Genomic DNA, 14501 nt, shown 5'->3' with positions numbered 1-14501 from the left:
GTGCCGGTGTCCATGATGTTGATGACGATTGATGTGCCGGTCTCGAGCCCCTCCCTGCCTGTTATGCCCTCGTATGGGCGCGAGCGAAGCGCTCTTATCCCCCCTACCGGGAGAAAAAAACGCCTATCCACGAGTGCAGGTCTCTGGCGCCTCAAACACCGGGTGGGGTGGGGTGGGGTAACTATATGATGCTTGATGGGGTGGGGTAACTATGCGAGACCTCGCACCCCCTTGGGGTAGCCCTCAGGGTTCCGGCTCCTACCCGGATGGGGGTCTGTTCCCACTGACTCGCGCCAAAACGCCTACCTACCTACCTATCCCCAGGCTGCCGCGCAGCGAAGCGAAAAAATATTCCTTTTGTGTAAACAAGACCAGCAGGCAGAGTTTTCCCCCTCATGTGCCCAAATGCGCCCGCCGTTTTTCGTCATACCCCCCCCCCCTCGAAACCCGCCGACTTTGACCGGGTCCGGTTCTACCTCACTCTCATCTTGAGCACTTGAGCACTGGATAGGGCCGATTCCGCATGGTACGGGACCCCTCGATCGTCTCGCCCTCCCTCACTGGTGTTCATTGGGGGGGGTCATAACAAACACGGTACAGGATCGAGGTGCACGCTGCCAAAGCAGTGTCGTCCCCCCTCTCCCCGACGGCGATGGCGGTGTGACCGATCGAGCTACAAGAGGAGCTTGTTCAGCAGGATCCGGGTTGGACTGGCGCACTACCTCACTGGGCCTGAGACCGCCGTACGCTTCCCGTCACCGTCTCGGGTTTGTGTGGGATCGAACCACTCCGGGATGGGCAAGCCCATCGTTCTGAGAGCTGTGCCTTTCCTTCACCTTGCCAATTGTCAAAATTCCTGTTGTGCAAGAGGGGAGGGGGCTCTGACGGAGTGCGTGGCGGGAGAGGGCAGGGAGTGGGCGCGGGGGAGGGGGGGGGGGGGGGGCTCACCCGTGCAAAAAGCATCAATTAATAATAGTAACCCTCTCATCTCTATACTTTCAAATATACTCCAAAGGCAATCCAAAGGCCCTTGTTTTTTATTATACCAAAAGGAGGGCACACGACGCCCTCTACGCTGGGGGGCCGGCGCCCTACTGGGGGCCCCCCGCTCCCTTCCCCTCAGAGCCCCCCATCCCACTAGCATTCCCCCGCGGTCCCTCGCGGCCGCGTGACGCCGCACCAATGGCGCGCTGCGCCTCGTCCGCGAGCGCCACCCAGAGCTGCACCGACAGTCGCTGCAGCGCAAACGGCATCCATTCGCGCACCGACCACGACGTCTGGTCGTACTGCCACCATGTGAGCTTCCGGCCCGCCACCTCAGCCACCCGCGTCAGCAGCTCCTCCACCCCCGCGCTCATTGCGCCGAACTCCTCGAAGAGCAGCGCCTCCTCCACACGGCACTTCCCCTCTGCGTCCGTGTACTGGCCCTTGACGGCCTCGACCGTCCCGGACCCCGTCCGCGGGTGCCACCTCCCCACCCTCCGCGTCCTGCCCCGCCCTCCACGCGCGCCCAAAACCGTCTCGCGGGCGCGTGGCAGCGTCGGCCCTTGTTTGGCATGGCCACCGCGCAGTGCGAGCTTTGCGACGAGAGCGGCGATACCGTCGAGCGGCGAGTCTACCGCGCTATCCGCCTGGCTCAAGGCCCCACGCCGGGTGATAAGGAGCTTCCCGAGTCGCTCGGCTTCATCAAGCGGCTTCGCAAGGATTGGCTGGCGGCAGGATCGCCCTCGCGCTGCATAGAGGTCGCCGGTGGACACGGACTGGTGTCGCTACTTCTTCTGTCGCTCGGGCTGTCGCGCGACGCGACTATTGTAGACCCGTTCCGACCTCGGTCCTTTGACACGCTGCTGTCGGCGTTCCGCGAAGCAGGGCTGCTTCCCGAGTCGTACTCGCTGCAGTACGACGAGAGGCCGCTCGATGAGGCGCTGCCGTACCTCCTGCGTGGTGGTGATGGCGGCGGCGGCGGCACTGTAGTCGTCGCCTGCCACGCCTGCGCGCACCTGACGCGGGACCTGGTCGAGATTGCCGTCGCCGAGCGGGCCGCCGGCATCGCTGTGATGCCGTGCTGTCACTCGCGCCGCACCGTCGCAGGGGCCGACCGGACGAAACACGCGGCGGACGCCCTCGGGCTGCCGCTCGGCGTCGTCGCAGACATCGCGCTGCTCGGCCGGCTCGAGGCTGCGGGGTACGACGCGAGGCTGAGGGTCGTGGAGGCGTGCGCGCCGTCGTCGAACCGCGTCGTCGTCGCCTTCCGGAGGGGGGAAGGGAGCGGCGGGGCGAGGCTTTGGGAGGGGAGCGCCGCGAGGGCGAGGGCGAGCGAGGGCCTGAGCCGGGCGTACGAGCGGGTGCACGCCGCGAGGCCGGCGGGCACCGGCAGAAAGGCGCGGAACCGGGAGCGAAGGGAGTACCGGGCGGCGCGGGAGCGCGATAAATAAATAAATAAAACGGACACCTCTACTAGGAGATGGGTAAAAAGGAACAGGCCCCCGCCCTGCGGTCTTTGTGCAGGGTTCTTTGTGGGTGTGGTCGGCGACTAGCCGGGGTCGTCCTCCCGATGGGGGATGACTATCACTAGCCGTCTTCCACATGGTCCCTCGGGTCCCTGCTGCTCCTAATCTCGTCGTACATCCTCCTGCTGATCTCCGCAACATCCTGCTCCCTCCCTCGTCTCGCCCTGCGCGTCTGCTCCGCCTCACCGTCGTCTGCTCGCCCGCGATATAACATATATATGCTGCCGAGCGAGAAGAATAAAGATGCCGTCTAAGACCGGCGCGGCATTTGACGCATGTGTGCGCAGCAGCGAGGCCTGATTTTTACACCAGCAGGACGGGGGCATGTGCCCCGATTACGGCTCTACTCAAGTATCTATCTACTCGTCTGTGACGTAAATCGGCTTTATACCCGCCGGCTCCTGACTGGTGACCGTGAGCACCAGAGTGTCCTTTCCAACTCTCGTAGCCTCCTCACCGGGGTTCCCGCGTCAGCCTCAGGCGGGAGGTCAGGGTGCTGCTTGGCGCCGCCACGCGGCTGCCGCTCACATAGATGGAGCGAAAGGTTGCGAGCGTCTCGGAGCCCTCGATCGCGCCGTCGCTGGCGGGAGCGAGCTGCCGCGAGAGAGTTGCAGTGATCTCCGTCGGCTCACCTTCGCGCTGCAACCGTATGCGCAGTTTCTCGGTGAAGCCGAAGCCGTACGGAGGATCGGGGCTGAAGGGCCGCACGTCTCTCGTCAAGACTTCAATGTCAATCGCCTCACGCGTAGTCATACGGGCGCTCAGCCGGTCCGGCGCGTCGCCACTCCAGGTCACCGCGGCGGGAGGCAAACCCGACCGCTGCGAATACTCAAAGCCGCGGTCAAGCACGCACGCCCTTCGGCGGGTGTCTGGTGTGGCGATGAAGCGAACAGCGAACTGCTCCGGCCGGCGAAGGTCGCCGGCGCCACCGAGGGCCTTCCAGACCGTAGTCGCCTCGCTGACCTCCCCATCGACGCGGCTCACCTCGCGGCGGCAGCGCCAGTCGCCGAGCAGCGCTGGCGGGTAAGCCACGTCCTGGCGCAGCTCCGCCGCCCTCAAAGCCATGTCCTGAGCGACTCGGTCTGCGACAGAGACGTCGGCGACGCTGCTGCGCGAGACGCCTGCAGCCGCTGCTGCCAGCAACAGCGCTCGCCTCGTCGTCGGCGGCTGCATAGGTAGCCGGATGCCGATGCCGCCGAAGTGGGCTTGCAGCGGGAGCGGAGCGAGCAAACGCGGATTTCGTTCCGGCTACTCGCATAATGTGGGTAAACGAAAAAAGTAGCGCCCAATTCGTCTACGTACGGCTTAGTGTGTGGTTGGGGTGGCCTCAGGCATCCCCAAGGGAGCCTCTGCGGTGCCACATAAGCAGCTTAGTGATTGTCGAGACTTTAAGGGATTCGTTTGAAGATCTCGCAAACAAGACAGACACTACTATGGTCACCAGTAAACGAAAATTCGACTTTGAGGGATAATATCTCAACAGACTGGGTGAGAGCATAGCATTATTATTGCATATTAGGCCGCATAAGGTCAGACTTGACCCCACAAGCATCCAGAACCCGATGCTCCGGCTCGACTGTGCCGGCACACTGCCTCCTCGCGCACGCGGCTAGCAGGCCGTTGCGGCCCGTGGTGCACCAGAGAGAGAGGTCGACGCGTTGCCCCCGCTGGCGACCCCGCGCGGCTCAGGCCGGCCAGAAGGTGTGTGGTGACGGCACCGTGGCAGGAGTGCGGAGATGAGCTCGCCGAACGCGAGCAGCAGATGGCCAAAGTGTGCCAGCGCGAGAGCCTCGCGAGCGGGCGCAGAAGGAGCTCGCCGTGACACGATGCCGGGCGGTGGTGGTGCTCTGGCGACTGTGCACAGTGGGCAAAGTCAGGCTGCAACAGGGCAGCACGATGGTAGTGCCCTGCTGCAGCCTGGCCTGACATGCACAGGGCGAACAGAGACACTACTATCGTCTGGCGCTCGTCACCGAATCTGGGCGAACTTCGACCGCCGCCACAGCTGGCCACGAGCACGCAGCGACAAAATGCTGACTGTACGGAAGTTGAGGCTGGTCGAGAGGAAGAGGCTGCCGTGCGAGCCGGCAGCTGGCTGGCTCGGGCGGACTGACTCCGGCGTGTTTTTTCGGCTTCTTCTTTCATAGTAGCGTATACGCTACTTTCGTTTACCCACATTCTGCGAGTACCTGGTACCTGGTAAAGGGCCGCTGCTGTAAGTTCGGAAAAATGCGCGCGTTCCCGCGTTGGATACCCATCACTGAGCCGACAATGCTACGGGTAGCCCCGTATCTGACGTCATCTCGACCGTATCTGGCGTCATCTCGACGTCATCTGACGTCATCTCGACCGCAATGGACGCAACGGACTGAGCCTTCTCCGATTTGAGGGAGGGCGGCGGCTTGGCTGGGGGGCAATAGACCCAGCGCAGCTGAAGGAGGACGCCGCCGGTACGCAGCAGGAGTAGAAGGATGCACAACGTCGACCACGCCACGCGGAACCCAGTATGCAAAGCAGGGAGGCCCGTGATGACCTCGTGCAGGCACACAGTAGCAAATGCATTGGAGCCATTCATCACGAGCACGTAAGCGAATAGCGCGAGCCGACTCTGCGGCCAGAGCGAGAGCAAATTGTAGAAGCCCGAGCCGATCTCGGCAACCACACCGGTGGTTGTTACCAGACCGGCGCCGGCGTTTACGAAAAGGCACATTCCGAGGCCGGCGAAGGTCGCAAGGTGGTGGACCCAGAAGGGTGGTGTCATCCTCTCATATTCGAAGCAATCTTTGAGCTCAACCGCAAAGGTCGCGTAAATGCTGTGCCGCCCCAGGGACGCGAGCGGCCGCGATCCGCTCTGCAACAGTGCCCAGGAGCCCGTCCACCACTCCGTGAGACCGACGGTGGCCGACGCTAGCAGCGGCAGAGTCAGCAACATGATGGTGCACACGATTTCTTGGTGAGCGTGTTGGGTGTTGATACCGTACCTATAGCGCACACTGACATCGCCGGTACGCACCCCGTACCCCTCTCCTTACTCCCGCGACATCGCGGTCCACCCCCCTTCTCGCGCGTTGAAAAACCAGGTTGAGCCGCGAGCCTCAACTTGGCAGGGTCGGCGTTCATGATAGCGGGCACGGAATGAAGAAAAGAAGACATGTGTGCGTACGTACGTGGTGAAATCTCTTCAGCCATATGCGTCGCGTCCACCCTCCCCTCCTCTGGCGCGCAAAGGATCAATCCGTAGATTATGCTTTACCCCCTTGAAATTAGTAATTACTCAACTACTAGGGTTAATTTGGCCCCTCGTCGTTAACACAATGCTGTCTTAAGGTCCGACAGGTTCGGCACCGGGCACCGCCTCGGTATACAAAATGCGCCTGCGGGCGGACCCTTACAGATCACAGATCACTGGCCTTCCATACTTGCGTTCGCTCACACTCACGGCCACCGGTGCCGCGTGGCGTCACCGCTTCCCATGTGTCTCCGGGTATAGTAACCTGCTAACCTGCTACTGGCCTTCCATATCTCGAGATACTCGTAGGGTACCGGTATCTTCCCTTGACGCGACGAATGATGATGCTTTGATGGACGGCGGTGGACGAGGTCGTCTAGTGCACGTGCTTCTCTGCGTCTCTCTGGTCGGCTCCGCTTCTTACAGGCTGCACGGTCTGACCAGCTTCTGCCACCACTCTGGCTCACGGTGCGGCAAACGAGCAGCCACGCCAAGGTGTGCATGTGAGAGCAGGAGGGCGGACGTGATCGTTGTGGGTGGTGGCCATGCCGGCTGCGAGGCGGCAGCAGCAGCAGCGCGCACTGGTGCGCGCACTATCCTCGTGACCCAGCGCATCGACACCATCGGTGAGATGTCGTGCAACCCCTCGATTGGCGGCATCGGCAAGGGCCACCTCGTCCGCGAGGTGGATGCGCTCGATGGGCTGATGGGGCGGGTGATCGACGAGGCTGGCATGTGGTCGCTCTACATCTAGAGCCGCTGCCAGAGAGTGCTTGTGTACGTTGTACTTGTACCCGTTGAACTTGAAGCGTTGTACTTGTAGCCGCACTGGCCACTGCTTGCCCGTGGAAAGGTGCTTGCCTGTCTTGGCATGCCTGTCTTATTGTGCGCCTGCGGGCACATTGGCCCTAGGACAAAGAGTCATACTCATCTAGATTCAATCTTTATCTTAGATTCTGATTCTACTTTCGTTTCTAGTCATAAAAGACATAACACAGTTGTGTAGCTCATAGACATAGTCATACGACGGCGGCAGTATACGCGATGCCAGCGAGTACACTGTGCAGTCCAAGTGCGGGGGGGGAGTGCCCGCGCGACGACTGGAGGCAACACGCTGGGGCTACTACAGGACGGCACATACGACAACGATGACGGACCACGCTGCTCGCTGGTTACCGCCAATCAAGCGCCACAAAAACATAACATCCGCGCTCACCGCACTCTCCTCCTTCGCCGATGGCAGATCTCCGGCGCCTCCACGCATGGATAGCGGTTCTTCTCGTTGTTTATCACGAAGAACTGCTCAAATGTCTTCACGACGCTTGAGTTCATTGGCTCCCACTCCACCACCGAGCGGTTGCCAGCGTCAACTCGCCTCGCCTTCATCACCAACGGTCCGAGCGCTGGGGACGAGACGTTCCAATCGACGTGTTCCCGGTAGTTCTTATTTGGGTGCATTACCGTGACGTGATCCTTGAGCGCCGCCATCGTAGTTGCATTCCGCAGCCGTTCCAGTGCTCGGAACGGGTAGACCCACTTGCGCCAAGTCACGTCAACGATCATCGGATCTAGACCCTCGCCACATGCATCCCACGTCAACTTCCCGAGGCCCCCGTCGCAAGAGCCGTGACTAGTCGCCTCCTCCGTCCGACTGATTAGCAAACAGCGCTTCGTCCGCGCGACAAACCCACGGCTGCGAATGTCCAACCCCCCTGATGCAAACGGGTACACCAACCCCTCCTTCCAGTTACTCTTGCAGCGAGAAAATCCACGGCCACGTCCACGACCACCCCAACGGAAGCTCGACTCTCCACACCACGCGCCTGTGCCGTCCGCGCGATTATGGGCACACCACTGGAACATCCCGAACCAAATGAGCGGCGAGAGCTGAGAGACAGCAAGCAGCTCGTGCACAAGCCTTCCCGCGTGCACGATTGTGTCGTCCTCAACCTTCCCAATGAACGGCACAGAAAGGAAGTTGCGCACCGCGTACCCAAACCACCAGCCCGCCTTACAGATGCAAGCGGTCGCCTTCAGATCACTCCGAGACGAGTTCTGCTCCAACTCGCCACAAACTGTAGGTGCGACCACGTGTGTGGCGGGGTCGATCTTTTTTTTGTACGCCACCGTGACCACCCAGCGCCAGATCAGCTGGGGCGCCGCAAGCCCGGCGTAACGAAAGTTCGTCAGCTCAGACCGCGGCCCAAGGAGGACACCCAGCACGGCGAGCTCGGACATGTCGTGTCGGTTTCAACTGTCTGGAAGGTGGCATGCGCGTTGAAACGAGTTGGGGTGTCTTCTACTGGCACTAACCTGCCACGCGCCTTACCGCGCAAGATCGATGACTGTCGCTCCACGACAATGCTCAAAGACCTAAAGCCTCAAAACTTGTCGCGACGCGCACCTACAAAAGTCCACACCGGAAACCGCACGGAAACGAAACCGACGCACAAGCACGATATTCGCACATCGGTGCAAACGCTCCCTCCCGTGCGCCAGTGCGCAAAGCTCATTCCAGTCACAATCAGCATTATAGCGCGCTGCTTATCCATGCGCATAGCCCTGGAACAAGCGAAGCATGCGCCACGCTCGATTAGGAAACCTAACATCACCCCTGAAACATCGGGACAGCAGACTGCAATTTTCCCAACAGCTTCATTCCTCGCTCCGCCATCACTTTGTCCGCGACGTTGAAGATGTACGCCTTCATCTTGTTGAACGTCGTCGCGTCGAGCGCCTTGGTGAAAATATCGGCAACTTCCTCGAGGAGTGGGCATACGACTGCCATCGCCCTGCCCCCATGACACCTAAAAAGGCGATTCCGGGATCGGAGAGCGGCAGCAACGTGGCTCAGTTGATGGCGAACTTCCGCCAGGGCCTCGAGGCGGAGGGACTGCAATCCAGAGGGATCGAGCACCAGCGCTCGGTGCGGAGCTCTCTGTCGGGAGTGTGACCAGGTCAACTGAGGCGTCTTTTTACGGGGTACTTTATACCGAACGCGATTAAAACACCACGGTTTCGAAAGCGCCGGCTTTCGCCTCCTGGCGCCCGCCCTCTTCCGCGTCCCTCCCCTGTCCCCTCGACTGCACTCACTCTTTGCATCGTAAGAAGGCTCAAACCTTCCCTTGTGCGAGGGGCTGCGGCACCGCGCGCGCTAGCCTCCCGGCCGCGCACGCAGCCGATGCAAGTTGATGCGCTGCTCGACGCGCGGCGGCGGGAGGAGCGGGAGGGTCTCCTCAGGCCGCGAGAGCAGGATCGGCAGCACGTTGAGGGTCAGCTGGGCAAGGAAGAGGCGGCCGACGTCGCCGAAATGGATGCGCGTGTGGTCGTGGTGGCGCATCTCGCCGCGTCGGACGCCTACGTGCTGAATACGCCGACATGAGGGCGTGAAGACGGTGTTATGCAGCGTACTCAGAGCACCGCATGAATACAACGGAGAGGAGTACAGTGAATACAGCGGAAGACGGCCGAAGACAGCGGAGTACGTGTTCTCTCGAGTGCTGGTTGGGAGACATGAATACGTACTCCGCTTCTAGGGCCCGAGATGTGGGGAGATATGGGGAGATATGGGGAGATATTCCGCTTCTAGGGTCGGACGCCACTCCAGCTCGCGTTGAACCACGGCAGCGCGGGCACCGTGCGCGCGGCGGCGAGCGCCAGCAGCTTGGCCTCGTGCGCGAGGTAGAGCTGGCGCGTCTGCCAAGGACCAGGCGTGGCGGTTGACCCGCTGGCAATGGTCTGGCGCGGGGTGCTGGGAATGGTGCGTGGGATTGGTGCGTGCGTGTGTGCCGTCGGTGGCACGGCCGGCGGTGCAGTGCCGTGGGGCGGGGGCGGCCCCGCGCCTCCACGCGCGCAGACTCGAGCACGCTCCGCACCACGCACCGTGTCGGGGCGGCCGCAGCGCACCCTGACAATACGTCCTTCCAGACCGCCTCTACCTTGCCGTCCCAAGCAAGCTCTTCCGGCGCGGTCGGCCGCCCCTTGACCTCGAGCCACGTCGCGGCGAGGAAGAGGAGGTGCGCGCCGTGCCCGAACGAGTCGGCCTGCCACCCCGTCAGCGTCGCGCGCCTAACGGGTGGACACCCTGCCGTCCGCCGCGTGCGCCGCGTCTGCGCCGGCCAGGCGAGCTGCGGCAGCCCGCGCCACTCGCTGTCGAGGTCGGCGGCGTAGACAAAGCTCAAGAGGGTGAGGTCGCCAGAGAGATGCCCCGCGACGCCCTGCCCCGGCCCAGCGGGGGGGCGTTCCTCGGCCGGCAGCTGCAGGGCGGCGCGGTGCTTGCGAAGGGCAGAGGCGATGGCCCGCTCGTACCCGCCCGGGCAGACCATCCTGCGTGCTGAATACGCCGACATGAGGGCGTGAAGACGGTGTTATGCAGCGTACTCAGAGCACCGCATGAATACAACGGAGAGGAGTACAGTGAATACAGCGGAATACGGTCGAATACAGCGGAGTACGTGTCCTCTCGAGTGCTGGTTGGGAGACATGACTACGTACTCCGCTTCTAGGGCCCGAGATGTGGGGAGATATGGGGAGAGATGGGGAGATATTCCGCTTCTAGGCACACCATCCGGTACGACCGGCGGCAGTACGAGTCGCAGATCGGATCGGGCACGGCGGTGAGGATGCGGAGGCGGCCTGCGACAGAGAGGCGCGGCGTGGGAAGAGGCGCGGCGTGGGAAGAGGCGCGGCGTGGGAAGAGGCGCGGCGTGGGAAGAGGCGCGGCGTGGGAAGAGGCGCGGCGTGGGAAGAGGCCCGGCGCGGAGGCCGAGCGCGGGGAGAGGAGGGGGAGGGAAGGAGTCTGATCTCGAGTGTGGCGGCGGGGCTGGGATGCGACGGCTCCAGAGGAGGAAACGCGCCGGCAGCTTGCGCGACCGTGGCCGGAGGGGCCGAGGAGGAGGGGGGTCTGTCGCCGCCGTCGGAGGTCCAGTCGCGCAGCTTGGCGGCCATGCGGTGCATGAGCGCCCCGCAATAGCCGCTCGTCGTTCCCATCGAGATGGTCAGGCGGGTGGCGCGCTCCGCGCCTGCGCCGCCGGCCGGTTGCCCCGCGCTGGGAGAGGTCGCCGCCGGCCTGACAAGCGCCTTGGAGCACTGTTGGTCCATCCACTCCTGGTACGTGCACGGCAGGGACGCGCCTGCGGCCTCAACACGCCACCGCGCGTCAGGACGGCGCTGCCGCGGCGTCCTCGCGCGCGGGCGCTCTTTGCGGCGCATTCGACTCGAGGCAGCGCCGCCTCCACCAACCTGAACAGAGCGCCGGCCGTGTCGTCACCCCGATGCGAGCGTGGGAGGCGCGCGCCCCCCCCTCACACCCTCGCCCGGCGCCTGCGCATGCTCCGCAGCGCCACCTGCGCCTCCAGCCGCCGCAGCTCGCCCGCCGACAGCTGCGAGCGCCTCGCGTCTGCGCCGCGTCGCAACGCAACCTCGACGAGGAGGCGGTAGCGCACGCCCCGCATCGTGCTCCACGGGGGTGGGCGCCCCATCTCGACCGCGTGCACGAACCGCCGGTCCACCGTCCACTCGCTGCGAGGCACGCCGCAGAGCTGCTCTGGGTCGAGCATCACCTGCGTACGTGCGGGAGCGCAGTCACCGAGGCGCTGCACGCGGCCGCAGCAGACGCCGCGAGGCGAGGTCCAACCCAGCGGCCGGTGCGCACGTTCAGCAGCACCGCCTGCCCCGCGTGGTATGCGCGCGCCGTGTCGAACATCGAGTCGTTGAGCGCGATGGCTTTAGAGTCAAAGGCTGCGCTCGAGTCTGGAACAGCGTGGCCACGCCGCCGCCGCATGCCGCCCACCGAGTCGACGAGCGCCCACAGCCACCGCCGCGCGGTGGAGTCACCCACGAATGTGAGCGAGCGGCCGCGCAGGAGTGCGCGAGCTCTTTCTCTCCCAACCTCGCCAAAGCCGCAGCAGCGTGCCTCGCTCGCCCACTGCCACTGGCCGGAATGCCACTCGCCCGCGCCAGAGCGCAGCAGGCAGGCGCTGGGGTCGCACGAGCTGGACATGCTGTTGTGTGTTGAATGTGCAAGTGGGTGCGAGGTGTTGGCGGAGAGAAGAGGAACCCCGAGTAGTGTACCTACGCGCGCCAAGAGCGCGGCGCTACTGCTGCTGCTGCTGCTGTTACGTCTTCGGTCCCCGCCCCCCCCCCCCCCCCCCCCGGGGCGGAAGCCCCGCGCATAGGACAACAACGTCTGTCCCACACACGCACAGACGCGCACATACATGTACATCATGCTCGGGCACACCCCACAGTGTAGTGGTGTGAGTACACAAGTACTAACTACTCCCTTAATGTAGGTAAACCATAAAAGTAGGTTTGAATTCGTCCACGTAAGGCTTGGTGAGTGGTTGGGGTGGCCTCAGGCATCCCCAAGGGAGCCGCTGCGGTGCCACATAAGCAGCTTAGTGATTGTCGAGACTTTAAAGTATTCGTGTGAAGAAACGCAAACAGGACAGACGCTACTATGGTCACCAGTAAACCATAATTCGACTTTGAGGGATCATATCTCAAAAAGCCGGGAGACAGCATAGCCTTATTGTTGCATATTATGCCACATAAGGTCAAGCTTGACCCCACAAGCATCAAGAACCCGATGCTCCGGCTCGACTGTGCCGGCACACTGCCTCCTCGCGCACGCTGCTAGCAGGCCGTTGCGGCCCGTGGTGCACCAGAGAGAGAGGTCGACACGTTGCCCCCGCCGGCGAGTCCGCGCGGCTCAGGCCGGCCAGAAGGTGTGTGGTGGCGGCACCGTGGCAGGATTGCGGAGAAGAGCTCGCCGAACGCGAGCAGCAGATGGCCAAAGTGTGCCAGCGCGAGAGCCTCGCGAGCGGGCGCAGAAGGAGCTCGCCGTGACACGATGCCGGGCGGTGGTGATGCTCTGGCGGCTGTGCACAGTGGGCAAAGTCAGGCTGCAGCAGGGCAGCACGATGGTAGTGCCCTGCTGCAGCCTGGCCTGACATGCACAGGGCGAACAGAGACACTACTATCGTCCGGCGCTCGTCACCGAATCTGGGCCAACTTCGACCGCCGCCACAGCTCGCCACGAGCACGCAGCGACAAAATGTTGACTGTACGGAAGTTGAGGCTGGTCGAGAGGAAGAGGCTGCCGTGCGAGCCGGCAGCAGGCTGGCTCGTCGTGGACTGCAGCGGCGATTTTTCTGGGTTTCTCTGTTCTAGCACGCGCCAGTTCGCACCTGTGTCGAGCCTGTCTGCTGTGAGAGAGAGTTGTTTTGTCTAAATTCTCTGTTCATAGTAGCGTGCACGCTACTATGGTTTACCCACACTAAGCGAGTAGCAGAGTGCACACCTGCCTTGGTTGGTACTCGAGTATGCCATCCATGCGCGCGGACCACGCTTGCGTGGATTTGTGGCTGGCAGGCTGACCCGTGTGCGGGGTAACCCGCGCGCGGGGAAGCTTCACGGGTTCGAGTCGTCAAACATTGAGCAGCGGAGGTGTGCCGAGGGGGACCGGGAGGCGGTACTCGAGTAAGTCGTCGTCGCCCGGGCGCTGCTTGCAGCACCATGGCGAGGGCGCTAAGAGGTTCCTCTTTTCCGCGCCCCCCCCGCAAGGCGCGCGATACACTGGCGGGTGAGGGTCGTAAGAATCAAAGCCTCTTGGTGCCAAACGTGCTCGAGCGCGCCGAAGAGAGACGATCTACGCTCGAGGGAGTTAGCGAAAGTCGCACGGGCAGAGGGGAGACCGAGGCCTCCGGCAGTCCGCACCGCCTCGCGGAAGGGAAGCAACGATCAACTCCAGATTGGACTTGCCTACGCGCGCCAAGAGCGCGGCGAGAGAGAATTTTACTCGCCTTGAAGCACCACACTGGGCATAGACTCGAGGGGCCAGGATATGCAGCGAGGAGGACGGAGCTGCGCCGAAAGGCGCAAGAAGCAGCGAGAACAAGGGACCGGCAGGCGGCGGCGGCGTCGCAGAACGAGGCAGAGGAGAGCGACGCGACAGAAGAAGAAGCGACAAGCTAGGGAAAGAACGACGAGAGTGGGACGACCGCGAGGTGGCATGAAGGTTGCAGCGAGAATCGGCGAGAGACTGCGAAGAGAGATAGGAAGAGGCGGACGCCCAAGGGTGGGCGACGGCTAGCGCACCACACCCCTCTCCTTAAAATCCCTGTGTGGTGGCGGCGTGCCGTCCTCCCATCCCTCCCTTGGGTTGTCCGTTTTCTTTCTTTCTTTCTGGGTATCCCTGTGTGGTGGCGGCGTGCCGTCCTCCCATCCCTCCCTTGGGGCGAGAACGCCAGCTCGCCAAGAAAAGAATTTTGGTTCCCGCAAGAAAGGAATTTCGCTACCCAACGCGGCCAAAGGATATCCACCTCGAGAACCTCGAGAAAAGAATTTCCGCTCACGGAGAAGGTTGCGATGATGGCGCCGACTTGCGGCGACAGGACACTGTGTCCGAGCGCCTCGTGCTGATCCCAGCCATCCGCAACTCTCATTCAGGTGCCCGGCTGGTCGCTCAGGCTGCGCGCGCAGCGCGCGCGCGCGCACACACACACACCGCTCACCCACGCCCGTCCTCTACGGGGCCTTGCACTTTTAAGCCGTGCGCACACGCCGTGGGGCTCCTGTCGTCTAGCTGTGCGGTCAGGAGTTGCGAGGGACGCGCCCCCAACCTGGTTTGTGGAGCTCCCACACATTACCTAGAGAGCACGGCATTCGGGGCCATGTGATGTCGGTTCCCCACCGGACTTTTTTTGTAGTGGAGAGAATGCAGGAATCTTTCTGCTATAACCGACACTGCCATCGCGCTC

At 62.9% G+C, this 14501-nt stretch overlaps 3 protein-coding genes across 3 annotated transcripts; 2 read left to right on the top strand and 1 right to left on the bottom strand.

Moving 5' to 3' along the window:
• Nucleotides 1-1556: 1556 nt before the first annotated feature.
• On the top strand, nucleotides 1557-2435 carry EMIHUDRAFT_311288 (hypothetical protein; the record flags this gene model as incomplete). Its single annotated transcript, XM_005765470.1, has 1 exon — nucleotides 1557-2435. The coding sequence occupies one exon, from the start codon at nucleotides 1557-1559 to the stop codon at nucleotides 2433-2435; it is 879 nt and encodes a 292-aa protein (XP_005765527.1).
• Nucleotides 2436-6091: 3656 nt separating this feature from the next.
• On the top strand, nucleotides 6092-6493 carry EMIHUDRAFT_212810 (tRNA uridine 5-carboxymethylaminomethyl modification enzyme; the record flags this gene model as incomplete). The annotated part of the gene is made up of 2 exons (XM_005765469.1): nucleotides 6092-6207; nucleotides 6253-6493. The coding sequence occupies 2 exons, from the start codon at nucleotides 6092-6094 to the stop codon at nucleotides 6491-6493; spliced, it is 357 nt and encodes a 118-aa protein (XP_005765526.1).
• A 2385-nt stretch (nucleotides 6494-8878) lies between these two features.
• Nucleotides 8879-11740, bottom strand: EMIHUDRAFT_452019 (hypothetical protein; the record flags this gene model as incomplete). Its single annotated transcript, XM_005765468.1, has 6 exons — nucleotides 8879-9096; nucleotides 9342-9490; nucleotides 9646-10065; nucleotides 10592-10845; nucleotides 11049-11300; nucleotides 11375-11740. The coding sequence occupies 6 exons, from the start codon at nucleotides 11738-11740 to the stop codon at nucleotides 8894-8896; spliced, it is 1644 nt and encodes a 547-aa protein (XP_005765525.1). The 3' UTR covers nucleotides 8879-8893.
• Between the last annotated feature and the right edge of the window lie 2761 nt (nucleotides 11741-14501).

The sequence above is a fragment of the Emiliania huxleyi genome, assembly GCF_000372725.1.
Source record: "Emiliania huxleyi CCMP1516 unplaced genomic scaffold EMIHUscaffold_55, whole genome shotgun sequence".
NCBI classification, from domain to species: Eukaryota; Haptophyta; order Isochrysidales; family Noelaerhabdaceae; genus Emiliania; species Emiliania huxleyi.
Note: the sequence above shows the minus strand (reverse complement) of the source record. Positions and strands in the feature narration are given on the sequence as shown.